A 15,596-nucleotide genomic window follows, 5' to 3' on the forward strand; every position below is an offset into this window, starting at 1 on the left:
GAAATAAAATGACCAACTTGACATAAAAATTGACAAAGCTAGTGAGCATCCCTGGTGGCTCAAGGGCTAAAGTTTCGTTCTATCAGGCTATCACCAGCCACTGCAGCACTAGTTCGATCCCTCCCAGGGAGCTGACCCACATGGCATAGCAGCAGACCTCTCCTGTCTCGCCTGCTGCTCCCCTCAGCAGTATATTTCAGTAGATCCACCTGTTCTGCTCTCCACTATCTCTGGTGAATCCTCTCACCCCCGGCACCTGTGCCCTACACCCCAGTTCTTGTATGCTTGAATAAATAAAAATAAAATCTAAAAAAAAAAAAAAAAGTGACAAGGCTAGAATTTGAGCTCAGGTCTTTCTAACTTTAAAGCTTCTGTTCTTGGCAGAGCAACATGGCAGCGAGGAGACGCTGCGAGTAAGATCTCCCATTAAAAAAAAGTTAATAGGGAGGAAAAGCGGCAGGTCCCAGTGAGAACTGTGACACGGAAGATAAACGGACGACTCCAGCAAACTGCCCGAAGAAGAAAGTTGCCATAAAAGAGGACCAGAAGGCAGGGAAGCGCAGAACCCTGCTCCCCTCCCCCGCCCACAGAGGCGGCACTCTCCGACCCGCAGAGAGGAGGAAAACGACAAACTAAAACTGCCAACAAGAACAAAGGACGCAGCAAGCGGGACTGGGAGTGGAAAGGAACTATTGCAGCCACCACACCCTGTGAACGGGAGCTGTGGAGAACCCCCGCAGGATCCGCCGGAGGTGAGCTCCGGGCGCAATTGAAGAGAGCCCCGCCCAGGAGGAGGCCAGCCCCAGCACACAGCCCCGGCCGCCCGGTAAGCCTGCGCGGAAGCGGCGCGCCGGAAAAACAGACGCGGAGCGGGATTGCGCGGGGAAAGCGGCGCGGATTGCGCGGATCGGATCGCAGCTGCCCAGGTCCCCGCGCCTGCGACCTAGGCTTGCCAGGAGATGACCTAGGCTTGCGGGGAGACGCGCGGAGGCCCTCCCTGAGTGAGCAGGAACCAGGCGCCCAGGCAGGGGAGCGGGATTCAAAAGGCGCCATTCCCGCGCCACTGATCTGGGCTACAGCCCGCGTCCTGGAACTGAGGGCTTTGGAACTGAGACCCGGGGCACGAAATTAGGGGCGTGGGTTCCGCACGACGGTGGGGCACAAGGCAGACACAGCACCCCAAAGCCGTTGAGGTGTACCCTACCATCCCCGCTCTGCTCCCTGTCCCACGGGGTGGAAAATCAGCTCCCCAAGGGCTCTAGGAGAGATCTCTGGCGCCACCTAGCGACTTGTAGCCAGCACAGGCTCCTGAAGGAGATAGTGGCCAGCTGGGGAGTTAGCCCACGCCTGGCCCCTTCCGACCAGTAGTCTGAGCCCACAGGGGGAGCGAGCGCCCACAGCCTGGGCAGACCAGGCACGCAGAAGAGTGTGCCTGACACCGTACGCGCAGGGAGTGTGTCCCACATCACCATTTTAGAACAGGGACATTTCTTCAGTAAAGACTACCTGCAGAAGGCTTCCTCAGGAGCCAGAGGTGAGCGGGGGAAGTTCGCCCACGCCAGACCCCCTCTGGCCTGCAGTCCAAGCCCAGTGGGGGAGCAGGAACCCACCGCCGGGGCAGACCAGGCGCACAGGGGAGTGTGTCCCCACATCGACATTTTAGGACAGGGACCTTTCTCCAATAAAGACTGCTTGAAACTGACAGATGACTCCTGGAGGAACCAGAGGGGAGCAGAGAAGCTCACCCAAGATGCCGGCCAGTCCCAACTACACAGTGTCCCAACGCATACGGCAAATTAGAAAACAGACAGTAGGGAGGAGAAGAACCACACGCAACCTAGCAACTCTCCAGAGAAAAAGCACACCACAAAAAGAAAACCAGCCCTCAGATGGCAACGACAGTAACTTGGAAGAACTTCTGAGCCTTCCAGAAAGAGAATTTAAAATTGCCGTGATTAAAAAACTGACAGAAGTCATAAAGGAAAACAATGATAAGGAAAAATAATCAACGATCAGAAGAATGAAATTGAGTCCCTAAAGAGGGAAGTAAAAGAAATGCAGGAGATCAAAGAATTAGTGGAAGAACTAAACAATTCTGGGAAAAGCAATGAAAGCAGAATTGATGAAATGGAAGAACGAAAAAGTGCTCTTGAAGACACAGAAATAAAAAGAACCAAAACAGAAAAGGAAAGAGAAGTACGAAGGAAAAAGAATGAAGAAAGACTTCGGGAACTATCTGACTCCATGAGGAAAGGAAATATAAGAGTTATAGGAATACCAGAAGGAGAGGAGAGAGAAGTAGGAACAGAGAAAATATTCAAAGAGATAATTGAAGAGAACTTCCCAAATGTGAAGAAGGAGCTGAAAATTGATATACAAGAAGCAAGAAGAACACCAAACTTCCACGACGAAAGAAAAAATACAGCAAGACACATAATAGTAAAGCTCCCAAGAATCCAGGACAAGGAAAAAATAATGAAGCTGGCAAGAGGGAAGAAACAGATAACATTCAAAGGAAAGCCAATCAGGCTGACATCAGACTTCTCCGAAGAAACACTACGGGCAAGGAGAGAGTGGAGGGACATAGTCAACAGACTCCAAGAAAACAGATGCCAACCAAGAATACTCTATCCCGCAAAGCTCTCCTTCCTCTTTGAAGAAAGAATATGGACCTTCCCAGACAAACAGAAACTCCGGAATTTCATTGCAACTAAACCCCCACTCCAAAAAATACTACAAGGAGTCCTAAAGCCAGAACCTCAGAGGGACGAATAACAATGAAAGAAGGCCAAAAAAAAAAAAAAGTTATTAAAAGAATAAATAAATAAAATCAAAGGAAAGACAAACACAATGGCAAATACAGATGTTAACATATCAATATTAACTCTAAATGTAAATGGACTAAACTCTTCAATAAAAAGACACAGAGTTGCAGCCTGGATTAAGAAACAAAACCCAACCTTTTGCTGTCTACAGGAAACACATTTAGCTACAAAAGATAAAAATAGGCTCAAAGTTAAAGGATGGAAAACAATCCTACAAGCAAATGGGCCAAAAAAGAAAGCAGGAACAGCTATACTTATATCAGATAAAACAGATTTCAAACTCAAAAAGATAAAAAGAGACCCCAATGGTCACTACATTATGATCAAGGGGACAATATTTCAAGAAGAAATAACACTCATTAACATATACTCACCAAACGAAGGAGCACCAAAATATATCAGACAACTGTTGTCCTCTCTGAAAACAGACATCAGAGAAAACACATACGTAGTGGGAGACTTCAACACACCACTATCAACAATGGATAGATCAACAAGACAAAAAATAAGTAAAGAAACCAAAGCTCTAAATAAGGACCTAGAGCAATTAGGCTTAACAGACATCTATAGAACACTAAACCCAAAAAAAACGGAGTACACATTTTTCTCAAGCGCACACGGATCATTCTCCAGGATCGATCACATACTGGGGCACAAGACAAACATCAACAGATACACCAAGATTAAAATCATATCAACCATCTTTTCTGACCATGAAGGCATCAAACTAGAAATAAACCATAAAAAGAAGGCAAGGAACTTTCCTACCTCATGGAGATTAAAAACCACACTACTGGAAGACCACTGGACTAATGAGGAGATCAAAGAAGAAATTAAAAATTTTTTGAATTGAACGACAAGGAGGACACCAATATCCTAAATGTATGGGATGCAGCAAAAGCAGTAATAAGAGGAAAATATATAGCAATAGAAGCTCACATCAAGAAACAGAAAGAACTCAAAGAAACAACCTCATCTCGAAGCTCAAAGATCTAGAAAAAGAACAACAAAAAAACCCCAAAACCAGTAGAAGAAAAGAAATAATAAAAACCAAAGCAGAAATAAATGAAATTGAAACTAAAAAAACAATCCAAAAGATCAATGAAACCAAGAGCTGGTTCTTTGAAAAAATCAATAAAATAGACAAACCCCTAGCCAGGCTCACAAAGGGAAAAAGGGAGAAAGCACAAATAAACAGGATCATCAATGAAAGAGGAGAAATCACAACGGACACAGCAGAAATCAAAAGAATAATCAGTAACTACTATGAACAGTTATATGGAAACAAGTTTAACAATCTAGAGGAGATGGACAAATTCCTACAACTCTACAATCACCCAAAGCTAGATAAAGAAGAAATAGAACACCTAAACAGACCAATTACAATTAGCGAAATTGAAATGGTAATTAAAACCTCCCCAAAAACAAAAGCCCAGGACCTGATGGATTTACAAATGAATTCTACCAAACATTCAGAGATGAATTAGTGCCTATCCTTCACAAACTCTTCCAAAAAATTGAGAAGGAAGGGACAATACCAAACACGTTTTATGAAGCCAACATTACACTAATACCAAAACCGAACAAGGACAACACAAAAAAGGAAAACTACAGGCCAATCTCCCTAATGAACACTGATGCAAAAATCCTCAATAAAATTTTAGCTATCAGAATCCAACAATGTATCCATAAGATAATTCACCACGACCAAGTTGGATTCATTCCAGGGGCACAAGGATGGTTTAACATCCGAAAATCAATCAACGTTATCCAACACATCAACAAAAAGAAATATAAAAACCATTTGATAATATCAATAGATGCTGAGAAAGCTTTCGACAAAGTGCAACACCCATTCATGATAAAAGCCCTTGAAATTCTGGGGATACAAGGAACATACCTCAACATCATAAAGGCCATCTATGACAAGCCAACAGCCAGTATCATTCTCAATGGTGAAAAGCTGAAAGCAATTCCATTAAGATCTGGAACAAGACAAGGATGTCCACTCTCACCATTGCTTTTCAATATAATACTGGAAGTCCTAGCCAGGGCAATAAGACAAGAGAAAGACATCCAAGGAATCCAAATAGGAAAAGAAGAAGTCAAACTATCACTATTTGCAGACGATATGATATTATACATAGAGAACCCCAAAAACTCCACAGAAAAGCTAATTCAACTCATCAATCAGTTCAGTAAAGTGGCAGGATACAAAATCAACACGCAAAAGTCAGTAGCCTTCCTATACACAAACAATAAATCTGAAGAAGAAGAAATCAAAAAGACCATCCCTTTTGTTATTGAAACAAAAAAAATCAAATATTGGGAATAAATCTAACAAAAGAGGTAAAGGACCTATACAAAGAAAACTATAAAACACTGTTAAAAGAAATAGAAGAAGACACAAAGAAATGGAGAGACATCCCCTGCTCGTGGATTGGAAGAATAAACATTATTAAAATGGCCATCCTTCCAAAAGCAATATACAGATTCAACGCTATTCCAATCAAAATTTCAATGTCATTCTTCAAAGAAATAGAACAATTATTGATGAAATTCATATGGAATCACAAAAAACCCCGAATAGCCAAAGCTCTCCTGAAAAAAAAAGAAGGGAATGGAGGCATTACACTCCCAGACTTCAAACTCTACTACAAAGCCATAATCATCAAAACTGCATGGTATTGGAACAAGAACAGACATACAGACCAATGGAATCGAATAGAAAATCCAGAAATAAACCCACAGATTTATGGTCAACTAATCTTTGACAAAGGAGCAAAGACTATGCATTGGAGCAAAGAAAGTTTGTTCAATAAATGGTGCTGGGAAAACTGGGTCGCTACATGCAAAAGAATGAAGCTTGACCACTACCTCACACCATACACAAAAATCAACTCAAAATGGATTAAAGAACTAGACATAAGACCTGAAACCATAAAATATATAGAAGGAAATATAGGCGAAACACTACGTGATTTGCACATCAAAGACATCTTTACAAACACATCACCCAAAGCAGTGATAGTGAAGGCAAAGATAAACAGCTGGGACTACATCAAATTAAAGAGCTTCTGCACAGCAAAAGAGACAATAACAAAACAAAGAGAAACCCCACCAACTGGGAGAACATTTTTGCACCCAACACTAATGATAAAGGACTGATCACAAAAATCTGCAAAGAGCTGATGAGACTCAACAACAACAAAGAAAATAATCCAGTCAAAAAATGGGCAGAAGAGCTAAAAAGAAACTTCTCTCAAGAGGAAATGCAAATGGCCAACAGGCATATGAAAAAATGTTCAACATCACTTGTCATCAGGGAAATGCAAATCAAAACTACCATGAGATACCATCTTACACCAGTGAGAATGGCACATATTAAAAAAACTAGCAACAACAAATGCTGGCGAGGGTGTGGAGAAAAAGGAACTCTTCTACACTGTTGGTGGGAGTGCAAACTGGTCCAACCACTGTGGAAAGCTGTGTGGAGATTTCTGGACCTACTAAACATAGAGCTTCCATATGATCCAGCAATTCCACTCCTAGGTATTTACCCAAAGGACACAGAAACATCAATTCCAAAGAACACCTGCACCCCTATGTTTATAGCAGCACTGTTTACAATAGCTAAGCTTTGGAAACAACCCAAATGCCCAAAAATAGATGACTGGATCAAGAAGATGTGGTCCATATATACCATGGAATATTACTCAGCATTCAAAAAAGATAAACACATGCAATTTGCAGCAACATGGATGGCGCTGGAAGGGATCATGCTCAGCGAAATAAGCCAAAAAGAAAAAGAAAAATACCGGATGGTCTCACTCATAGCAGGAATCTAGAAAAACTTAAATAAGGGACCAGGAAAACGAATAACTATAAGAAAGTGAAAATCAAAATCAACAAAAAACTATGAACCAGAGACACTTTTAGGGGGGTGGGGGCGGGAGGGGAGGGATTGGGGTCAGAATGGGGGGGCTGCAATTGTATGGGGAATACAACAATAAAATTTATTATTAAAAAAAAAAAAAATAAAGCTTCTGTTCTTAACCACGCTGACTTAAAAAATCAGTTAACTGTTTATAGCCTGCCCAGGAGTATGAATGTTTCATTTAATTTTCCTGGAGAGGATTAATTGTAGTTTTAAAATAATGAAATAGATTTCAGACTTAGACAGAGCCTAAATGATGAAAATTTGGTGAAAGAACCAAGATCTTCATTAATGGAGTGAATAGGGACTAGCCAAATACAATTTGCCACTCTAAATACTTCTTTGTTCCTAACCACTATTTTAATCCTTCAAAACTCCCACCCATTTTAGGCAGGGAAGCAGAGTTCAGATTTTTCCTATGACCTTCTTTCTGGTCAACCTCTCCATAAAATCTTTCCCTTTTTTCTAAAGTTGGTGCTATATTATCGGCTTCTCTGCATGTCAGGCAGCAAGCTGTTGCTAGGTGACAAATATGGTATTTGGTTTCTAAAAGAGCATCAAGAAAAAAGTGCTCATATTCTACCTTTAATAATTTTGTTTTGGTTCCTTTAAGAGCCCAGAGGTGAAAAGTAGGTGGAAAAAGTAATAACTTGTGTTAAGATGCTTCTATTTGGGAGAAAATATCTTGAGAGTAAAGGACTTTGAATGGAAGCCACAATTTGAGTTTAAAGTTAACAAAAAAACTAATTTATATGAGGAAAAACTCAAGTATTTCAGAGTGTAAGTTAAAACATTTAACATAATGATTATTAAAGTTAAGGTTGAAAATATTTTTTATTACATAATTAATCACCGGTAAGTTAACAGGGAAACAGAACAATGATTTAAATTGGCATACAGAAAATAGCAAACATCAAGATAGCTGGAAAAAGTTAGCTGGTGACCTATGCTTTTTTATAATTTTACAATGACTACATCCATGTTTATGAAGTGCCATAATATCTTCTGTGGTACTTTCTCTTTTGAAATTTGTATTTGGAAAAAGAATCCATTGTTTCTCACAAACCTGGCAAACACTTTGCCAGAAGTTTGGCAGAGCAATAAAGTGGGCTTCTATGAAATCAGGATAAGCAGACTGAGGTAAATTCCAACTAGAAATGCAAACATTTATCTATATATTCATATTGTATGTAGATGCATATATGCAGGTGCATATATGTGCATATAAATATGTGAACATGACAGTCAGATATCAAAACATGACTAGACATTGACATGGAGAAAATCATTATAAAATGTTGATTTAAAATGAGAAATCAGGGCCTCTCTGGTTGCACAAGGGGTTAAGAAGCAACCTATGAAGCTATCTGCAGCCACTGCAGCATGAGTTTGATCCCTGGCCAGGGAGCTACTCACATGGCACAGCAGACCTCTCCTGACTTGCCCGCTGCTCCCCTCAGCAGTGTATTTCAGTCAATCTGCCTGCTGTGTTCCCCACTCTGTCTCTGGTGAATCCTCTCACACACCCCCATACCTCTGGCCTTTACCCCAGTTCTTGTATACATAAATAAATGTTTAAAAAAAAATGAGAAATCACCTTTCTCTGGGAAAAGGCAGGCATCTTTTTTGAAAAGCCTGGACCCTCCAAGACAATGTCACCTTGGCAAAAATAATATTTTCTTCTGTTTGATCGCCAGACTAATAAACTTCAAGTCATAATCAAAACAATGCAAATTTTTAAGAGTGAGGCTATCTCACTTTACGAGAAATGCCCTATTTGAATTTTAAGGCTATGACTGAGAGTTTCTGCAGTCCTGACAATGCAGTCCCTGACTGCCCAACTGTTCTTTTTTTAAAAATATTTATTTATGCATAGAAGAACTTGGGTATAGGCCAGAGGTGCAGGGGTGGGGGTGAGAGGATTCACCAGACAGAGTGGGGAGCAGAACAGGTAGATACACTAAAGGGAGCAGCAGGTGAGACAGGAGAGGTCTGCTGAGCCATGTGTGGGTTAGCTCCCTGGCCGGGGATGAACTCAGGCCACAGCAGTGCTAGCACTGAGACTTAACCCACCCCAAGGCCACCAGTGAGGCCTGCATCTGTTCCTTTTTATGGGAAAACATGGGAGGACAACAAAACAGCCAGTTTGGAGCTTATCCTGTTCTTCCTGCTGGAAGCTGAACTGTTGTCTCTCCCCTGCAGTAAGAGACAGACCCAGTGCCTTTTAAATCTTACTATGTAAATGAAATGAGATATTATATGAAGATTTCAAAACATTTCAACACAGCTATTCATTCAACAAATGTTTCAATAGTTAAGCATGGCTCTATACAAAAAGAAATAGGAGATTTATATGGTAAGGGTATCTTACCCATCCTTAACTCTTTTATAGTTAAATACTTATCACATTTTCATTCATTTTTTTGCTATAAAAGCCATCAGCTGCATGCAGACTTCTGCAAGATCCTGATCACGATGCTTCTGCACCATTGTGACAGCTAATTTAATTTTCTTCTTTCTCCTTTTCAGGTGTAGATTTAATTGTCATAACAGTCATTTGTCTTATTAGTTCCATTTTGCCTTTCCTTTGGTTAAGAAAATAGCATCATAACTAGGAAAATGTTACTTAATAAAAATGGGGATATTATTTCTGAGATTTAGGTTAATACTGTTACTTCACCACTAGGCTATGCTAAAGGATAGATATACCATTTTTTTTTCAAGAACACTTCTGACTTTTAGCTACCCAAAATAACAGGAAAATAAATTCAAAGATAGATATGAATTATTTAATCACTCAAAATCTGCTTCGCAATTCATTTAACAGTCTTACTTAAGAGTTAGTTAATATAATTAGCTTTTTGAATAAAATTAAATGGAGTAAATGAATACATGAACCCTTTTTTTAAAAAATCAAATATATGTCATGTTGGTTAAGTTCAATTTGGTTTTAGAAGAATTAAATTATCATTATATTTATTTTATCCAAATTAAATCTTTTCATTTTTATGTCATCAGCCTTATTTTTAAAAGTACAATATGTAGTCATAGATTATCAGAAACATAAAGAAATACATTTTTCTTTCTGCTTCAAAAAGAAGATTATTTTAAAACTCGACAATGCAGAATCAAACACCACTTCATTTATTTTAAGTGTTTTTTTAAAACATTAAAATTATGCTCTATTCTCTGTAAGTTGTGTTCAGAATTCTTTAAGTTTCAATTTATGAATGTAACTTGCAGTCATTACTATTACTTTTTCCTTAAAACTAGGGAGCACATGATTATAATTTTAATCATCATTATTCATATAAAATATATCCTTGCTCACCCATTGTGGGAGGCACTAAGGTTCAAGTAGATCTAAAAAGTTTAACATTGCAGTTAGGAACACAAAAATTCAAGGTAACATAAAATATTTCTTTAGGGACAATGCAGTGGTGATATATACATGATAAATGAATTAAAGAGAATGCATGTTAAAATAGTTCACATGAGAGAGATATACTTGCTATCCACATTATTAAGAGAGAAAATAGGTTTTTACAACTCAAGTCCTCCAAAACTTCAAATTCTAGTTTGGAAGAACACTGTGAAATCAAAAATCCATAATCTCCCAATTTATCATTTAATCCACTTGACAAATCTGTAAGAGGTTTCCATATCTTAAAGATAAATTAATATTTTTTAAACTTGACTTATCTCTTTCAATTATTCATTATTCATCTGTTAATTACTCATGTTAGAATGACTCATTGACAGAACACAATCCAGCCCTAAGGCAACAGGCTATTCATCTATTACTCCCATTATACTCCTGCCTCGGCAGATGACAGAGCTCTTGGAAAGGTTAGTTGACTCTGTCTCCTTACATGTAATTAAGTTCCCTAAAATCCATATATGAAGCAGCTCAGAAAAAGAGGAATATAGTTTTGATGTGGGTTAAATCACATTTACCCACACACATCTATACATAGGGGAAACACTGGCTGACTTATTATTACCTCCAATACTGCCATTAAACACAATTACAAAAGATGATGTTCCTAACTTAATAGGCTACATAACACACCATCTGCTAGAAGAACTTATTTCAGTTCTAGAGTTCCTTCCCTTTATCTCCCATACCCTGCAGAGACACCTGAATCTGGAAATTCCTGGTGGTATCTTTAAGCAATGGCAGGTAAGTTAATGTGGCCAGGATCTGAAGTAGTCCTGATTTGAACCCAGGTGAGCTACTGAGCTTTACAGGTTAAATTGAGAGACTATCACATGTACTTTTTAGTCTTTCCCCTCTTCAACTATAGTCATGGGCAGAAATCAAATCCAGACCATTCTGGGGGCCTGACTCAGTCAAGGTTCTGAGATATGATGCAAAAAAATTCCTCTTCAATGCAAAACAGTGATTAATAAAGGAAAGAAAAAAATTCCAGGTTTTGGAAAGGGGCTGGATTGTCCAACACAGTGCATAGCATTCTAAGGCAAGAAACTGCAGGATTTGGGCCTCCCCGGTGGTGCCACGGTTGAGTGCTGGGCTGCAAAGCTGCCCACAGCCTCTGCAGCGCCAGTTTGATCCCCAGCCACCGGCGAGGGTCCCACATGGCGCGCAGACCTCTCCTGTCTCGCCTGCTGCTCCCCTCAGCAATGTATTTCGTCGGTCTGCCTGTTCTATTCCCCGCTCTGGCTCTGGTGAATTCTTTCACCCTCCCGTTCTGACTGTACCCAGTGCTTGTGTAAATAAATAAATAAATCTTAAAAAAAAAAAAAAAGAAACTGCAGGATTGGAGCAGGGCCCTCTTTTCACAAGCACTAAAGGCTTGTACCCAACTTCAAGTTCCATCTTGGTTCTTGGGATTATCTGAAGGCTGCAGGGGTAGGCTCTACAGTGCTGCATAAGCATGAATTAAGGGTTATTTGGCATTTTTAATCCAGAGGTTCCCATTTCTTGTTGTGCCACCCATCCAAAATAAGAGATTGAGTTAAAAATAAAGGACTCACTGCAGTGCTTGCAGAACATAGTGTTCTTTTACATCAGCTCTGGTCTCCAACACTCTCAAAGCACTCCATGGCAGCCACACCAAACATCACTGGCTAAAAGTTCTAGAACTCCTGGGTATGTATGTACAGGCTGTTATGGGACTGGAAGTCCCCTGCCTACTACCTGTTTGCTAAATTCATCCTTCAAGTTTCATCTCAAAAATTACGTGTCTCAGGAGATCCACATTGACTATCTCCAGTTAGAATGAGGTATTCCTTCCCATTTCTCTTATAGTACTATCACTTGGCTATTTGTAAACAAGTCTAAATCCCTGACTGCCAATTCCATCAGGCCTGGGATGGGATTCCACTGAGGTTTATTTTGGTTGCAACAAAGTAGGGGCTCAAAACATGTCTCCAATGGTGAGCTGGTAGATGAAAGAACCCTCAATAGTAAATCCTAGGAACTTCATCCGCATCGTGAGCTGAGTCATATCGACTTGACTTGTATGAGCACATTCAAGGTGCCATAATGTAGGCTGCCCAAATTACTGATCCCTTTCTAAAAGCCCACCCTCTGCAGTAATTTTCCCCTGGATGAGACTGGCTCCTACATTGCCTTCACTGCCATCCAAAACAAGCAAGCAACATAGTCACTGGCCCACCCCAACTGCAGTGCACACACGTGGGCTGCTCCCTACTCAGTCTAACTTTATTTACCCTAAAAGTCCTGAAAGGATCCTTGATGACTCATCAGTGTGCACCTCCACGACCTTGGGGATGGGGCCCCAGGAGACCCCTCCATGGACAGGACTGAGCTTTCTTCAGACTGCTGCATTTGTGAAGCTTAGGGTGAGCCACCCATAAGAACCACTTCTCTCCATCATAGGAAACACAGCCACATTCCTTACTAATGGCTAAAACCTTAGGATTTGGCTGAAGCAAGTCCCAAAGTGTTAATCTCATAAAGATCTATGTTTTTAAAAAAAACCCATTTTATTGTATTCAAGGGCTCAGGCCTGCTCCCTCACTAACTACAAAAGAAAAGAAGTGTGGGGCTAACTCAGACCCTTAGCGACCCCTGGGAGACAGTCCCTTGCTTGCCCTTACCTGCCAGAGTAGTTTCCTCTAGTGTAGATTTATTTTTCACTCACACTTTGGACGAATACTCACATCCCTTCTGTCAAAACTCCTGAGTTATTCCTGAACCACCCTTTAGCTTTGATATATTCTACGTAAGTTGCACTATATATGGAGACCTAAATTCTAGATTTGTTTCAACTACTGTATTTTGAAACATATTTCTGAGAAGTTATCTCCCTATACACTGCTCTTCATTAATATAAGTGATTATATGATCCCAAAACAATCAAGTACCAATTATTAATCAAGTACTGCTTACTAATGTATTTAGCTACAGAGATGTCTATAGTATTTAAAAAAAATTAAGTTAGTCCATGTATGTCACTTTTTGGAAGAAAGTCTGAACGCTGACATACTCGCTCTCCTGCTAAAATAACAAATATGATACACTGAAATGAAACCCAGCAGTTGAGGAGAACAACATTTTCAAGTGCACACTCACCCACTATGCTTCATATGAGGTGGCTTATCCATTCTTACTGCCAATTTGATTTTTAAGTCAGAGTCCTGGCTATTTTTCGGAACTATCATTCGGTGCAAATCAGCTGACTTGGAGCTATTTGAAGTTGGATATAAAATCACCTGTAAGGGATAAGAAAGTAAACATATAAGTGCACAAGGCAGGGTGTTTAAGGATTGGAAACGAGATCGTTTCTCTATTTTCCTGTTTGAGAAGGTGTCATGTCTCACTATGTCCAATAACCATTTGATTCCTTTCTACCACATAGCAGATGGGTTTTCAATAAAGACTCATTTATTTTTTGACAAATATGTGTTTTCATTTTATCACATAATGAGTTTTCTTCCTGTATCACTTCATAATAAATTAATAGCACAATGGCTACAGCTGAATTGACAGTTGAAAAATACTCAAAAGACAACTATAATTTGAAGAACAAACTCCTCAGGGCAAAGACATTCAGAAAGAAATGTTCTTTGAGATTATAGATAGCATGCTTAGAAAGCAAAACTAATTATGTGATGCAGCAAAAAGATACCTCATATTTTAATATTTTCAGTGCAAAATAGTACGAAAGGAAGTCACCTTAACTAAAGATGGACAAGATTGATCATAGCACATTTTTTGCTCCAGATCAATAGCAAACAGGATTTTTTTTCCAGACTGCATGTTTTCAAAACTGTAAAGACAGTATTATAATAATTGAGACAAATTATAATATAATTATTTTTAATAAAAATGCCAAATTTGTTGTTGTTTTATAACACTACAGCACCACAAAGTCAACACAGGAAATAAAGCCTATTCTTCAGATGTTAGACATCATATATATAAAACCATATATGTACCCTGTCTAGTCAGTCTTTTCAAAACTTTGATACAGCCTGTATCCATGCCTTAATGGATATTTTTAAATATGAGGCCTATGCTCTAGAGGACAAAAGAAAGATATGAAATGCAGTGCATTATATTTTAAGCAGTTTTTTTTAAACCATCATGAAAAGTAAAATAAACATGAAATTTTGATGTAAATGGAAAAATTATAAACATGCTCAGGTATGCTAAAGTGTTTTTGTATCCAACGTATCCATCAATTTTGGCATGATCTGCCTTTCTCCCTTCTTAATCTTTTTTCCATGGACAAGTGGAAATATCCACTGAGAAGTTTTTAGGCAAGGCTCTTTTTCCCTCAAGGAGGGACAAAACTATGCTCAACTTCTCAACCTTCTAAAACTATGCTCAACTTCCAAGTTGTTAAACGCATCTTCTATTTTGAGACTTTTCTCAAGCCTATCCCAAAACCCATAGCTAAGTGGAATCCAGAACATCTATACACTTAAGGCTATAAAGGCACATCCAAGAATAGATGAAATGGCATCTGTGAGGTTTTCAAAAATTATGATCATATTCTAGAATTAGTATTTTCATTACTAAAATATCCAATGGAATGTTTTACCAATTCTTTTTTAAAATGACCATAAAGGAAAACAGAGTTTTTTCCCTAGCAAATAAATCTAGAATGCAGTCTTAAAAATAGCCTGTAATACAGCTGTCAGTTGCAAACTACACTTTCCTAAAGTGGTCATACTTAATAATTTTAGGATCAAATCAGTAGACAAAGAGACGTCATTATCAACTTAGAGGTGAGTTCAAAATAGAAAGACGGAAGAGCAGTCCATTCTCTGTAGCGATGGATGCAATTTCCCAAGCAAGTCTGACAGGCTTTTCCTTTCTCCCTACATTTCTCTATCCTCTTCCTTTTCTTTTCAAAATTTATTTTGGCATGAACCACCTACAGACTTTATTCCTTTTTAATTCTTCCTTCTATATTTATAGAAAAGTTGGTATTGTTCCAAACTCTACAGTCTTGTACTAGAACATTTAAGTTAAAACTTCTGAAGATTTCTGTTCCCTAAATGCTGATGATGGGTGACTAATTGAGGCCCCCAAATAATTGTCACTGATGGACAAATTGAGGATCATGTACCCCAGTACTAAATACCACCATTTCTGTCACATTTTAAATTTCTTACAGGTATTTCTAACTGAATTCAGTGAAAAGATTTACAGCATATCTCTGTTCGTTCAACATTTGAATTCTCACCATAGGAGGACACATACAAGTCAAACAATATGGATGATTCAGATCCATGAACAGGTGATATTTTACTATCAGAGCAGAGGTTTCACAGAATGTTTGATAATGGCTTTTCCTGTGTGCCCTCCTATTCCTAGGGGGCACAGCAGCTACTTG

The 15,596-nt window shown here is 39.2% G+C and overlaps 1 protein-coding gene across 2 annotated transcripts in view; it reads right to left on the minus strand.

Moving 5' to 3' along the window:
• The window catches only part of CADPS2 (calcium dependent secretion activator 2), a 410,328-nt gene that overhangs the window by 173,944 nt on the left and 220,788 nt on the right, over window positions 1–15,596 (minus strand). For both annotated transcript variants that reach the window (XM_037512374.1, XM_037512392.2), the window contains exon 8: window positions 13,325–13,464. In XM_037512374.1, the coding sequence (XP_037368271.1) occupies window positions 13,325–13,464 (140 nt within the window). The remainder of the gene's footprint in view (window positions 1–13,324; window positions 13,465–15,596) is intronic.

The sequence above is a fragment of the Talpa occidentalis genome, unplaced genomic scaffold (genome assembly GCF_014898055.3).
Source record: "Talpa occidentalis isolate TD23 unplaced genomic scaffold, MPIMG_talOcc4v2.1, whole genome shotgun sequence".
In the NCBI taxonomy this organism is placed as follows: Eukaryota; Metazoa; Chordata; class Mammalia; order Eulipotyphla; family Talpidae; genus Talpa; species Talpa occidentalis.